Here is a 14,636-nt window from a genome sequence, read left to right on the forward strand (position 1 = left end):
TCTGGAACACACAGCTGACTGCGTTTTGAAAATAAGGAACATCTAGCTTGACATTTCTAAGTGTTTACCTGATGATACAGTCAGAGGAAATGTTGATGACCAAACAAAGTGAGTAACAGAAACACTTTTAATGCCACATGCAATGGCATTTATGCAACTGCATACTTGTTTCACAAACTGTCAGAAGCATAATGGAAAACTGATAAAAGCAATATCATTTAATATTATATTACATTTTCCAGTTTTATAAAACATTGTTTTTACTTATTAAATTAATGGCACTGAAATCAGAGAACTTCAATTAATTTAAAGAATTGTGCACAAATGTAACCAGTTCGGTTAGCAATAGTGAGCTGATGGATGACACCTAACAAGTATGCAGTGAGAAAGCACAATTAATTGAGGTGATACTTTTATTGAGAACCTTTTAAATATAGTAAAAAGATTTACCAAAAAACAAACAAAAACTGACTTCATCTTCTTTGATATACGCTAAATGTTATGTAAGCAAGGCAGCAAAGCACTCTAGCACAAGCTGTCAGAGTTGCTCTCAATAAAAATTATGGCACAATTTTGGACACGTTTGTAATGTCTAAAGCAATTGATCACATCCTGGATAAATTAAATTAAAGCAGCTTTAAGAAATGTTACACATTAAACAAGAAAAAAACAAAAAAAACCAAATGAAAGCAAAGATTTTACAAAACTTTAAAAATCAGTAACATTAAAAGTCAAACTGACTTGTTCACCTGTAACAAACCAGGAAGTAAAATGATAAAAACAAGTCTTAAAAAAAAATAAATCAAGAATTCACTAACAATCCGTGCTCCGTGTGTTCCCTGACCCTGACGTATACGAGTTGCTTTTTTTGGAGAACTTCAAAGCGCTGAAGGAGACCCTCATCCTCTGCGCTGTCCGCTCACTTCGACACAGGAATGTGTTCTTCACGTGCTCCCTGAAGTCTTCGGAGATGAAATAGTAAACAAAAGGGTCAAAACAGCTGTTGAGACTGGCCAAGCACAGGGTCGTGATGTAAAACCCATACAAGTTGTTGTCCGCCCCTTTAAGCAGGAGGATGTAATGCACCATCAGCATAATGTTACTCGGGGTGAAGCACAATAAAAACATAACAAGGACAGTGACGATCAAGACCACAGCCTTTTTGCGTCTCTTGGCAATGGCAGGATCCTTCATGCTGTTCCTGAGAGCCTTCAGCATGAGAACATAAGATACGATGCACACAATAGTGGGAACGACAAATCCCAGCATTCCCATTGTCAGAAAGTAGCCTGCTGCAATCTTCTTCTGAGAGGGCTTGGTGACATCATGGCAGGTCAGGATTTCGAGTCTTGCTATCTTAACTTCTTGATTATACAGATAGAGAGGGATGCTGATGAGCCAGACCACCACCCAGATAGTGACGGAGACAGAAACAGCTACACGGTTTCTCTTCTGTTGCTGAGACAGCGGGTGAGCCACAGCCCAATAACGCTGAACACTTATACATGCAATAAAGGCAACTGAGCAGTACATGTTGCCGTAGAAAAATGCTACCAGCACTTTGCATAATCCTTCTCCGTAGATCCAGTTGTTGCCATTGAAGTGGTAAGCGATTTTTAAGGGGAGCCAGATGACAAAGAGCAGGTCAGCCAGAGCCAGGTTGGCCATGTAGATCGAAGATGGGTGCTTTTTCTTGGTCCTGAAGAGGAAGACCCAGATTGCCAAGGCATTGGTGGGGAGACCCACCAAAAACACAATTATGTAAATGATTGGGAGAAAGACGGTTGTAAGGCGACCGCTCAGGACGTTTTCGTCATTTGGATTGATCCACAGGCTTCCATTATTCTCTGTACCTGTGAAGCCTCTGGTTTCTGTGAAGTCACAATATGAAAATATATGAAAAGCAGAAGAATAACAGGTTTACGGTGTGTATAGGAACAAATGTCACACCCAGTTCCTTAAGCTTAGGGCACTTTGACCCGTTTGCGTTAGTTTATGAGTCACCTGTATGCATTACAACATCCATTAAACTGTAGCTGTTTCTGACCAATCACACTGATGCAAACAAATGAATGTATCCAAGACTAAAACATCAAGCAATGACATAAGACTTCAGCACTTTAAAAAAAGATCAAATTAATAAATCAAAACATCCAATTATTTTCAAAATGAACAGTTTGCCAGTCACTACGGTATGGTAATAATGGCTAAATCAACAGGTTGAAATATTACCTGGGTGCATCGTCAGGCAAGTTTGTGTAAAACACAAAATCAGGAACAGGTGAATCGATCCTGTAGTCCACGACATGACTGCAAAACTTAGTTTAAAACACAATATTATAGCGAACGCGGTCTATCGGCAGCGACCTTAAACCATGTTTTAACCGCTAGTGCCGGCGAACTAGCTGACAGAGCCCACAGTCAGCTAATTTACATACCAGCGTGATGTCAGGTGACTTTACAAGAGACCTTGCGTAAGACTCAGGCCAGCCCTGTCTGGGCTTGACTTGCGCTTCTAGCCGAAGCTTTATGGCAGTGCTTTTCCAGCTTTGCTGATCAATGTTCAGGGGTATGGCGTGTTATTATTTATTTAAAAATAAATCCGCGGAGAATTTCACGATTTTTGTATGATACTAAAAGCACTGAAAGTTACATTGAAGATTTTACGGACCTAAACAATAGTCAGCGAAAGACAAACACTACCATAAAACAATGGAACCACAAGAAAATTTAACCGGCGGGTGCGGCTTATGCATCCTCTGCCGCCCCAGACTGTGATGTGAAACGCAGTCTCAGTACATGTTGTTGAAGGATGTCTGAATTCCTAAAATGCATCAGAAGGACAGCCAAGATGGATTTGGATTTAATTTCAACTTGACAATGCAGAGTGTTTGTGGAGAGTGTTACTTAACTGTAATGTAGCGCTACCTGCTGGAGAGAAAGGCACATGGACATTGCTGCTTACAGATTTAAAAAAAAACCATCTCCAATGTGTAGATGTTTATTCTACAAGGTTTTGCATGTATTTCAATACAAATAAAAAATGAGTATCCCAGATATTCTGCCTAATAAAAAGGAAAAAAATAGAAGACACATTTTTTTAATCAGATTATCTCAGTTATGCAAAGATGAACAGCCCAATATGCACAAAACGACCTCCAGCAGGACACTGGTCTGAATGTATCTGACCAAACAATCAGAAAGGTCTCAGGCCTGAGCTCCTGATGTCCTCTAGTGGGCACTGTGCTCACTGCCTGGTGCCATGGAGCCAGATTGGCATTTGCCATAGAATACCAGAAATACCAGGGCGACCGCTTGCACCTTGTGCTTTTCACAGATGAGAGCAGATTCCTATGGAGTAGTTATGTTGCCTGTAAATCGTTCAGCATGACAGATTTGGAAATGGGTCAGTGATGCTCTGTGGAGGCATATCCATGGAGGGATTCACAGTGCAGGGTTCTTGTGGTGCAAGACAATTTGAGAATATACAGGCAGTTCCTGCAGAATGAAAGAATTTATACCATTGACTAGACCTCACGGCCGCCTGACTGAAATCCAACAGAATACCTCTGGGACATTATATTTGTGTCCATCTAATTCTAGATAGCTAGAAGAAAAAAAAACACAATACACATAATAAAAGATTAAAGTACAGTTTATTAAACACAGAAAAAAAATACTTCTGAACTGCCCAAGACCAACAACTCCTGAACCACACGTTGTCTTTATTTTCTAAGATATAATTACTCATAATGTTAGCTTTGCAAGAGATGGGCAACTTGCACAGGTTGGACCCCACCTCTTGTCCTATGGAATGTATATTGTTTATGTAAATGCATATTTTCTCTCCTGGTGTTTTCTTTCTTGTTTCTTAAAAGGATCTCTCATTGACCATGTGTAGCCATGACCCCAAGATTTAAAACTATTTCTGTTGACATGACCGGTTCACAAAGAAGTGGAAGGTATTCAGTTTATTCTAATCATGAATATAGAGAATTTAAAATCTTCCTGTTAGCTACATGCTCTTATGTCAGCAGCTTTGACAAATTATGACAAATTGCTGATGTTATATTATAACTTTAAAATAACAGTTCAGAATCAATGAAAGTGTGACAGTCAGTCAGGCTAGTAGTTTCTTGTTTGGCTTGTCCTTTTTTGGCTTTTGAGGCTTGTTTGGAAAGAACCCGCTCTGGTAACTGAGGTCTTGATTCTGGACTTTTCTGTTTGACTGGATTTCAGCATTTGTCTTTTGCTGAATCTTCATAAATAAGACGGTGAATGAGTGCTATTGTCATTATTACACTTCAACATATTGGATAGTTGTTTCCGGAACTGCGAGGATCCAAAGTAGTAGAGCAGGGGATCCAGGAGGCAGTTCAGACTTCCCAAACAGAGAAACACCAGATAGAGTGCGTAAGAGCCATCAGGTGCCTCCTGGCTCTTCTCTGTGTTAAGTTGCAGGTAGTGTGCGAGCAGCAGGCAGTTTGTAGGCACGAAACACAGTAAAAATATCAATAGCACAGTCAAAGTCATCACTACTGCTCTTCTTTTCCTGTGTGATGTTTCTGGAACATCATATTGGAGTCTGCTCAGCGAGCAGATGACTCCAGTGTAGGACACCAATGTGATGAGGAGAGGTATTAAGAAGAGGAAGCAGCAGAGAGTGACGAAGTATGTCTTTAACCAGATGATCTTATTTGTGGAGTGGACATCATGGCAGGTGGTGATGTTCAACTTAGTTAGGTTAAAAGTCTGATCAGAGGAAACAAGAGGCACAGAGCCAGCAAAGGATAACAACCACATGGTTATGCAGGCTATGACTGTGGTCCGTGAGCTTCTCCAAGCCAGAGAGTCAATGGGATAAACTACAGCAAGTAGACGGTCCACACTGATGCAAGCTATGAGAAGAACAGAGCAATACATGTTCCAGTAAAAGGCAGCAGTGACCACGCTGCACATGGTCGAGCCAAATTTCCAGTTGTTGCCTTCAAAGTGGTAGGAGATCTTGAAGGGGAGCATCAGTGCAAAGAGCAGATCGGCTAAGGCCAGGTTCAGCATATAAATTGCAGCTGGCGTCTTGGGACGGATCCAACAATTGAAGACCATTATGGCAAAGATGTTAATTGGCACACTGATAAAGCAGATCAGTGTGTAGAAGCAAGGTAAAAGGATGGTGGACACAGGGCCAGTAAGAAACTCCAGTGCCTCTTCTGAAGTAACTCTTTCTTTTGATGATGGTAGGACAGCAAAACCTGCTTCAGTTGGTGTCTTTGTTTTATTTTTTTGAGTGCCTAAAAGGAGAAAAAAACACTGTCACTGTGATCTAAGATATAGATATGGAAGCAGAAGGAACATTAAATCTCATAATAAAGGAGGAACTCCAAAAACTAAATGGGTAAAACACAGAAACATGAATAAAGCAAACACAGACGACATGGCACAGAAGGAAGAAAGACTGAAGGAGGGATTAAACTAAAGAAACTGAGAGCTATAGAAAATACGCCAAGAATACACAAAACAAATATGCTGAAAATATTAAACAAATCAGAATAGAACATTTAAATCAACAAAACTTTAAATGACCCAGTGCCTTGACAACATTTTACTGAAAAGTTAGTATCTTGGCTGTTATTCTGAAGCGCCACTCTAGCTTGTAACATGAGCCATTACTTTTTGACACTTTTTAGCCTTAGACATTCATGATAGTTATAAGACGTGATCTACAGGCAACTGAAACTCCGGAGGTTGAATGAATGAATTCTTAAAAAATAAACCTGTCGCTAGAATAGACTACTTTCATGTTAATATTTTAAAACATTAGGCACATCCTGAGATTCCTCTCTTTTGTGCACCGACCCCAAATAGGCTGTTGTGGCTGTGTATGATTATTCCACCCTGAAGTACTGGATTGTTAAAAGAAGATTGTTAAAAGAATAGATTGTTTAACTGCCAATGTGTGTTTTTACTTCGACAAATGACATTAAAGAAGAGCAGCATATGCTGTTCACCATCAGCATGAGTACAACCCACATACTCAACTCTGTTGCTCAACCTAAAAATGCATTTTCCTTACAAATTTGGCATTATTTATGTCAGGGGGTTGTGTCATTAACCTTTGGCTCTCGTCCCTCTGTGTCCACTTGCTCTCTCGCCCCGTGTGTTTCCACACCCCTCCTCACCTCTCTGTTTATTTATTGTGTGAGTTTCCCTTTGTTCATCGTCACGTCGTCTGGTCTTCTCATGTCACGATCCAAGTTCCCATGTTCAGGTTTTGTTATGCCCTAGTTTCGTGTTCTATGTCCTTAGCATTTAGTATTTGAGTTCTCCCTGTTTAGTTCTTGTTAGTTTTGTCTTACTGTTTTCCTGCCTTTTGTTTTGTATGTTTCACCAGCCTTATTAAGTGACTCACTTTTTGTTAAGAATTTTTGCTTCCATGCCTCTGCAGTTGTGGACCTCGACAGTTTAGGGGGACAGAAAGAGGTTTTCCAACAGAAATAATATTTATTGGCAAGGAGCATAGTTATCATCAAGAAATAATGAACCAACCACACATTTCTTTAGTTTTTCTGCTAAGGTATTATTTTGTGATTGAAATGTGTTGCAGGTAGATTGTCTCTAGATAATTGCATAAATATCTTAAATAAATAAATAAATAAATAAATAAATAAATAAATAAATAAAAAATACTGACTCTGTGTAGGATACTGAGTTTAAAATATTAATAATGACAGGTAACAAAATCTTATTAATATATTAATATTCCCTCTGTATATGAGTAGAGGGCAGAGACTGAACAGTTCAAGACAAAACAGTGTTTTCAAGCTTACCTGAGGTATTTGAGGCAGAAATGCAGCAGAAATTAATGAGAAGGAACAACAAGAAATGTGGTGAAGCCATGTCTGTAGCTCTCTTGTTAGGAAATTATTTGACTTCCTTAAAGGTTTCCGTCTCCTTAAAATGCCAGCTTCAACGAATACACCCTTAAATGACACGTTTGGGCCTGCTGTTTGCGTCATATCTGCCTGTGTGATCTGGTTCAGGTTTCTTCGGAGCTCCATTTACTCAGTGGGAAAAAATTATCGGTAGCCAGATACATTAAGAACACATACTGAAGAACATTTTCCACACTCATGTATGTATCTTATCATGCTGTCAGTGGCAAAAAATAGTGCTTTTATTTTATTCAAACTAACGTGAAACTCTTATTTTCAGTCTCAGTAAATTTGGCATTACTTTCTTCACTTTATTTATCATTTGTTCATGTTTATTTTTTAATAAATGTTTATTTGTGATCTCACTTCTTAAATTAAATAAATTAAGCATTGTCTTTGCCATATTTTAGGTTATGAAAGCAAGGACAGATGATCTAATCCCATTTTTACAAAATGTGAAATGTGAAAAATGTGATCAATATGCGTTTGCGCTTGCCAACGGCCTCACAATTTACTACTTCTACGCACTGTGGGCCTGCACAGGTAAGTTTCCTGGCAGGTGACTTTAGGCAATACCATTCAGGGAAATGAAGTGACTGTTGTGTAAAGAAATTAAATCTCGTATGGTTTCCAAATCCTCCTGTGCTGACTTGTCCTTTCCATTTGTCCCTCTTCTTTGTTGCTCTCTCTCTCTCTCTCCTGCAGGGGACTGCAGCGTTTGCTGTAAACTCAAACAGCTTTTATCCAACTGCAATAACACGTCTGAATACTGCTACAATAAAATCTCCATCACGCCACTCGTATTAATCTATTCGCTGACTGAAGTATGTATGTGGGAATGTATGTGAATGTTTGCTGATACTATTCTTATTAGCACTTTAAGTATTTTATATATTTTATTTTTTGATTTTATTGAATTTTATTGTTTTATTTATATTTTGATATTGTTAGGGATGATGCACTGATCGGGAACCATTTTTAATTTCGTTGTACCTGTGACAATGACAATAAAGACATTCTAATTCTGAGTTTCTGCCCTTTAATTTTGCACATCTGGAGGAGCAAAGTTCACCTGTTTGCAATCATGTCATCTCCTTGCTCCTATTTAAAGTTGAGGTAGCTTTGCTGTTGATGGCTGATTGCTGCACTGATCCTGATAGTGAAACTGGTTCCTTTTGTCTGAATCTTTCTTTCTGAGAAGCCATGTAGATCTGAGGGACAATCTGAACAGTGATGATCCAGACGAAAATTCTCTCAGTACCTTTATTTCTCATATTAATGATAATATCATAAAACTGTTTATTTAAGGTAAACCTGTATTTCCTCAACAGTAAAAAAATCCAGACTATCAACACAGTCATGCACAGTCGAGGAGCGTGTGAGGATACATTTCACTGCATGTTGTACTGGTATAACTATGCATGTGACAAATAAAGAATCTTGAATTTTAGGGAGGAGATTTCCAAATAAAACCCTTCCGATTCACCTTCCTTTTACTACCTCCAATGCCAAAATAAAAGACAAGAAAAAGAAAAAAGGACGATGAGCCACGGATGACAGCAGAGAAATATGACGTTATTCTTAAAAATGAATTAAATACAGCTTTAATATTAATGCAAGGTTGCCACCAGCAGAGGGCAATATACAAAAACTTATCAGGAAAGATGTGTCACTGCTTCTCAGTCCTTCCTTGTTTAAAACACAGTAACAAATGAATGTTTTCGAATCCTGTAACTGAAAAACATTTATTCATATCGTTTCTTTTAAATGAATGTGATGTCTAAAACTTTACTACATACTTTTACACAGAGAGTGCATGTTTTGTTTATGATATGTTCTACATTTGGATCTACTACAGTATTAACGCCCTCAATGCAAAGGTTTTTACTTCACTTCACATGCAGCAACCAAAAGCATCTGTCATTTAGGGGAGGCATGAATTGGGTCAGCTCTGTCTTTAGGGTCAGTGGGTAACCTGGAACTGCACTAACTGAGCTAGATACTTCTAAATAAATATGCAGATCATCAAAAATAAAAGTGGGGAATGACTGCTTCTGAACCACAATGAGCATCACTCTAAGTTGCCTCTGGTGTCCGTGTCTGCTGGTTTGTATTTCCAAGTTCTAAAATTAAAAAGTACAGACATTCTGAGGTCTAAATACTTATGTTAAAATGTACTCTGATAAAAGTTGAAGTACTGATTCAGCTTCTTTGCTCAAGTAAAAGTGGAAATGTAGTCTATGAAATGTACTCAAAGTAAGTAAAGTAAAAAGTGGCTCTTTTGAGGACATTTCGACCAGCTTTTTTGTGTGCAAAGATAACTGAACCTTGTATAAGTTAATTTAATACAATTATATTAGTAAATTACAGCCCCTAAATTGTCAGTGGACAGTTCATGCTGTCGTTATTATAGATGGTACAAAGTTGGTATGTGTGGTAGATGAGAAATTTGTCTCATATCATACCTTCATTGTTGTTTTAAATGTTGTTTTGACTGTGTTACATGCAATGGGAATGTAAAGAGAAATGAGTAGTAACACTTTTGCCTTGGTTGATTCTGTATTGACTGGTTGTTAGCTGAGTGTGAGCTGCGTGCCAGTGTGTTCATTCATCTCCCTTTCGTATGTGAGTTAAGAAGACATATTTACTGTTACAGTTCATGTTTTTCAACGGTTTAAACAGAAAAGAAGGTAACTTAGTTTGGACACTGAGTGCAGCATTTGAAATGACCTGACACTTAAAGTTACTCCCTTTAGCTAGATGCTGAAGTACAGTGACCACAGCCTAAAGACATCTCCACTCATTACGTTGCTGTGCCGAACAAACCCAAAATAAAAACAAAACAATACAACGCTATGATGATGCTATAAATTATGCATGCTTTTGCCTCTCTGTATGCGATAAGCCCAGGCAACTGATACACCATTAAGATTGTCTTTCATGTGTTACTGTGCAGACTAAAAATCAGTCTAATGTTTGGCATGCGATGTGAAATAATAACTCCTGTCAAATTTCTTAAACCAGAAGTAGCAAGCCTATTTGAAAAATTTAAAGAGTAGACAGTATGGTATGATGCCATTCTGTCTCTCAGTCTGTCCCATCAAAATAAAGTACCACCCCCACCTGTGGATTCTCAGCAGAGCTGAAGATTTTTTTTTTACTGTGTATTCTGAAAATCAGAACAAATAAACTGCAGAAAATAGTTTATATGAGAGCTAAAATAAATTTGAAAAAGTACAAACCTACTTTTTTTCCTATTTTATTTTGTCCATCTAATCATACAAAACTCAACAAGTGACTTGTTACGAGTCTAGCCTCCTGTTTATTTGATGCTTTGCTATCCAAGACATCTCAGTTTGACTTTTCTGGCAAATTTGATGTACCCTGAAACTTCATCTTGTATGTAATTTCTCTCTGACATGTTTTACCCTAAAGAATTTATAATTATAAAACCATGAATGAATATAAAATCAAGTTTCTATATAATTATAAAAACCCGTTCACAGGTGAAACTTGGATGTTGGACAAATGATGTCTTAATAATGCATAAATACACATGTCCCTATAGTACAGCTACAGCACATGGTTTGGCCTTATTGTGCTTAAATCTACAAACCCTTCCCTTAAACTTTTCCTTCTTGTTTTCCTTAAAACCAACAGTGTGTGAAATGCTTGTTGACAACCTTGAGAAAACAGACCCTAAACCTACCTGCTGTACCTGTTGATTTAGTAATATCTTCCTGGATGGCCTGGTTCCAGGTTTTCTTGGAACAGTGAAAACCAATATTGTAAATAAACAAACAGATGATTAATTCAACATGCATTCTGAAGGAAAACTGACACATGCAGCATAATAGACTTGTGAGAAAAAAAAACATAAAAAGCTTCTGTTACTGCACGAACTGGTCTAGATAACTAGGAAGAAATATTCCCATCATAAAAGATAAAAGTAGAATTTACTGAAAACATAAGTAATGCTTATAACCTGGGCAAGACTGCTCCTGAACCACTATGAGTTTTTGGGTTGGTGTTAGAGCCCCTTTGTGTTTCTTTTTTTATTTCTGTGTTTGTTTTATAAACACTAAAAATGGTTGCCCTGGAACAGAATGGTGACTTGCCCGGGGTTTACCTTGCCACTTGGCAGCTGGGATAGGCTGCAAGAAGGAGACGGTATTCACTTTTAGGACTTCCTGAGCTTTTACAGGTCCAATTGACTGCACAAAGTCGCACAGTGGTGAGGCTAGCCTTCAGTGTATCTGATGCTGCATGTGACAAAATGGGTGAGAGTACCACTTGTCCATATTCTTAGTTAACATTCTTGTTTTGATTTAACCATATTTCATGTGTAGTCTGCAATAAACAAACCCTGGATAGTAGATGTTTGCCTATCTTTTGCACTTTTGCAGATTATATAACATCACATCTTGGTTTAAATCAATTTTTGACAAGTTTGTTAAGTTAACATGTTATTTAGTTCAACTGTTAATTCGTCTTGTTTAAACTCACCTTACCTATCTGTGTTCCAGGAACAAAAGGAGGAAGGCTTTACTTCCTGTATTTATACTGTAGCTTACTGGTTAATCTGAGGTCACAGGAAGAGACCAGGAGGAGAAGGGGGAGAATCCTTGTAATTTAATAAAGTTGATTTTAGAGTGTTAGTAGGGAAATTGATTTGTTGTAATATGTATTGACTATACCTTAGAGTTTTATTGCTAGGAAGAGTAGCAGTACAGGTTGGAGTATAGAAGAGTTTGACTTACCTACCTTAATCGATTAGTACAGGGGTGAATGAACTATTTAAACAGATGAACGCAGGTGTTCAGGGAGGAAGGATCAGGTCAGTGTAGCTGTGTGCAGTTTGACCTTAATTTCCGTCGATTTAAGTTCAGTTATGTTTATTTGAACTGAGTTAATTATGGAGTTGAGTTTTTTTATTTATTTGTGTAAATATTGGTCACAAAATGGTGAATAAATCATTTGCTCACTGGACAGTATCTGTCTCCTGCACTTCTTTGGCTGCTTAAGTCAAGTCCTACCACACTGCACTATCATATAAATATTTGAAAAATTCTTTTTTTTTTACATTTTGAGAGCTCGAAATTATGTTTGGGTTTTTTTTTCTAGTGCTTTCAACACTATCGCAGACATAAATTTGAAAGACAAGCTGGAGTGCATCTCACCACATGGATCCTGGACTATCTTACCAACCGCCCTCAGTATGTAAGGATCCAGACCGTGTGTCTAGTAGAGTAGTTGTGCCTGCAGCAGACACTCCACAGGGAGTGTCTGCTGCAGGCACAAACATTCTCTACCTACACCACTGAACCTAGGTGTTCACATGACTTGACTGGACACACCCTCTTGACCCAGTGGAGGTAGCCATAGGGGAATGGTGGTCAAACTGTCATCCCTGCTGGAGAACACCTCCCACCCCCAGACAGATCACCCGGACAGCACTGAGCAGTTCCTTCAGTGACAGGTTGCTGCACTGAGCAGTGAATGTACAGATGTGAAAACACACCACATATGCACAGACTGTGGTCTGTACATATCTTAGTGTGCAGTACACAATACCTGCAGCTAATAACAGCCAACCACTGCATTGTGACACGATCTGTTTTCCTGCTACTAGTAAACCGTATCATTTTATCATATACACAAAAACACATTTAATGTTTATGTACATATATTAAAATTATATTTCTTCTACCCTGTATAGTGTATATTTTCTTCTATTTTTGCAATATATTATTGTTGTTAGGTAAGTTGCATCTATTTATTCCTGTCTACTTTGCTGTTGTAACAACTTCCCCATGTCTTGGGCTAATGAAGGCTATCTTCTATCTCATCTTGTCACTGATAAATTAGTATCACTGGGTTTGATACTGTTGACTGAGCCAGATGAGTTATTTTGAGGCATAACACTGGGGTGTCTTTTCATTTTTATCTGACACGTTTTAGCCTGAAACATTGATCATAATGCTAAAAATCATCCACGGGGAACTGAAACAACAACACTGGGTAAAAAATAACTGTTAAAATATATATCCACAATTCTAAAAGAAAATATAAAAATTATGACCCACTGTAAAATGTAAATAGTATTAGAATTAAATCATTTGCAAATCTCATAAACCCATAGTTTATTCACATTGAACAGATATCAAATGTTTAAAATGAGAAAACGTATCTTTGTAAGAAAAAAAAAGTCATGTTGAGTTTGACAATAATTCAATTTAATTTTATTTATATATCAGTTTTATATTTTCTTTTTTGGCTTCCTTAAAGCCAACTGAAATGTCTGCTAACAGTTCCAGCCTTGAAGAACACACCCTAAACCTACCTGTTTGTACCTGCTGTTTCAGGCTTCCTGCCTGGCCTGGTCCCAGGTTACTTTGGAACACTGTTAATCTAGTGAAAACAACTCTACTCTAAATAAACAAACATACAACCTAAATTCAACATGCACTCTAAAGAGCATTCCAGGAAGTCTTTAGCGAGCATGATTGTTCTAAACTGAAAATCCTGTGTGTGAAGAGAAATAGGTTATGATGCACACAACAGTGGGGATTACAAATCCCAGAGATCCCACAATCAGGAAGCAGACTGGTACAGTTTTTTTTATTAGCGGGCTTGGTGAAGTCATGTGCACAGGCGAGTTTAGATCCATATAGTATCATCCTTAAAAAGAAGTATAGAGATATTAGGAATTGCTCTGACATCTGCTTTCTCTGTTATATTTTACTTCCTGATTACAAGGGGTCACGACAGCAGGTAACCCCACATGTGGCGACTAAATTTAAAATTTAAATTTAAAAAACAAAACAAACTTCTGATTAGAAACGGTTTATTATGAATAGTACAGATCCCACATATTTATCTGATCAACCTAAATGGTGGCACTTTAATATTACTGCATTAATATTACTGCAGTTGATGATGATAACCCTTTATTTCAGACATATAAAAGTTCAACCAAAGACATGCAAACATGAAACACATAAAGGTTGAGGGAAACTTAAATACAGGGGAAGAAGACACAAGGGGAATCTAATAAAGAAATGAACTTGGCTAACTTAATGAACTTAAACATAAACATCAAAATAAACTAAAACTTAAACGCTGGGTCAACAGACCCAGGAATGTGACATTCTGTTGATTTACCTTATCCATCATTACCTCCACTTCCCCTCAGCACTGGCATACGCTTGACACAAAGAAAAAAAAAGAAAGGAAAATCGATGTATAAATGTAGATATAATGATAAATATAATTCAGATCAAAATCAGCAAATGGAACTATGAGGGAGGATGTTTGAGGCTTATTTTTTATATGCAGTGGAAAAATCGTGTTTATTTTTACGATATGTCCTAGATTTGGATCAGTTTTTAACATATACCAGTTCAAAGGTTTTTTACTTAATCTGCACTAACTGGTCTAGATAATTAAAAATAAATATTCACATCTTAAAAGATACAAGTAGAATTTATTGAACACATAAAAACACATCAGGGTAAGCCTGACTGCTCCTGAACCATCATGAGTTCTCCTATTGAGGATTGGTGTCAGTGTCCCTTTTGGCATCTGTGACTGATCATGTGTGTCTATGAAACAAAGATTTAAAGCTGTTTCTGTTGAGATAGCCGTGGAAGGTATTCAGTTCATTCTGATCATGAAGAATGATATGCCCAGAACTCTAAACGC

The 14,636-nt window shown here is 37.7% G+C and overlaps 2 protein-coding genes across 2 annotated transcripts; both read right to left on the reverse strand.

Annotated features, from left to right (window-relative positions):
* On the reverse strand, nucleotides 1-2,442 carry LOC146666422 (proteinase-activated receptor 2-like). Its single transcript, XM_085411362.1, has 2 exons — nucleotides 2,233-2,442; nucleotides 1-1,871 (listed from the first exon to the last, which is right to left on the reverse strand). The coding sequence occupies exons 1-2, from the start codon at nucleotides 2,306-2,308 to the stop codon at nucleotides 814-816; spliced, it is 1,134 nt and encodes a 377-aa protein (XP_085267488.1). The 5' UTR covers nucleotides 2,309-2,442; the 3' UTR covers nucleotides 1-813.
* Nucleotides 2,443-3,019: 577 nt separating this feature from the next.
* Nucleotides 3,020-6,956, reverse strand: LOC146666423 (proteinase-activated receptor 1-like). Its single transcript, XM_085411363.1, has 2 exons — nucleotides 6,828-6,956; nucleotides 3,020-5,291 (listed from the first exon to the last, which is right to left on the reverse strand). The coding sequence occupies exons 1-2, from the start codon at nucleotides 6,895-6,897 to the stop codon at nucleotides 4,261-4,263; spliced, it is 1,101 nt and encodes a 366-aa protein (XP_085267489.1). The 5' UTR covers nucleotides 6,898-6,956; the 3' UTR covers nucleotides 3,020-4,260.
* Nucleotides 6,957-14,636: the final 7,680 nt, after the last annotated feature.

Source organism: Rhamphochromis longiceps, linkage group LG7 (genome assembly GCF_057381845.1).
Source record: "Rhamphochromis longiceps isolate RC_006_pf linkage group LG7, R_longiceps_female_GT1.1, whole genome shotgun sequence".
NCBI lineage: Eukaryota > Metazoa > Chordata > Actinopteri > Cichliformes > Cichlidae > Rhamphochromis > Rhamphochromis longiceps.

Coding starts and splice junctions, on each gene's coding strand:
- LOC146666423 (XM_085411363.1), bottom strand. CDS start 6,897: ATGGCTTCACCACATTTCTTGTTGTTCCTTCTCATTAATTTCTGCTGC. Junction 5,292..6,827: donor TTCTGCCTCAAATACCTCAG/GTAAGCTTGAAA, acceptor TTCTCCTTTTAG/GCACTCAAAAAAATAAAACA.
- LOC146666422 (XM_085411362.1), bottom strand. CDS start 2,308: ATGTCGTGGACTACAGGATCGATTCACCTGTTCCTGATTTTGTGTTTT. Junction 1,872..2,232: donor TTGCCTGACGATGCACCCAG/GTAATATTTCAA, acceptor GTGACTTCACAG/AAACCAGAGGCTTCACAGGT.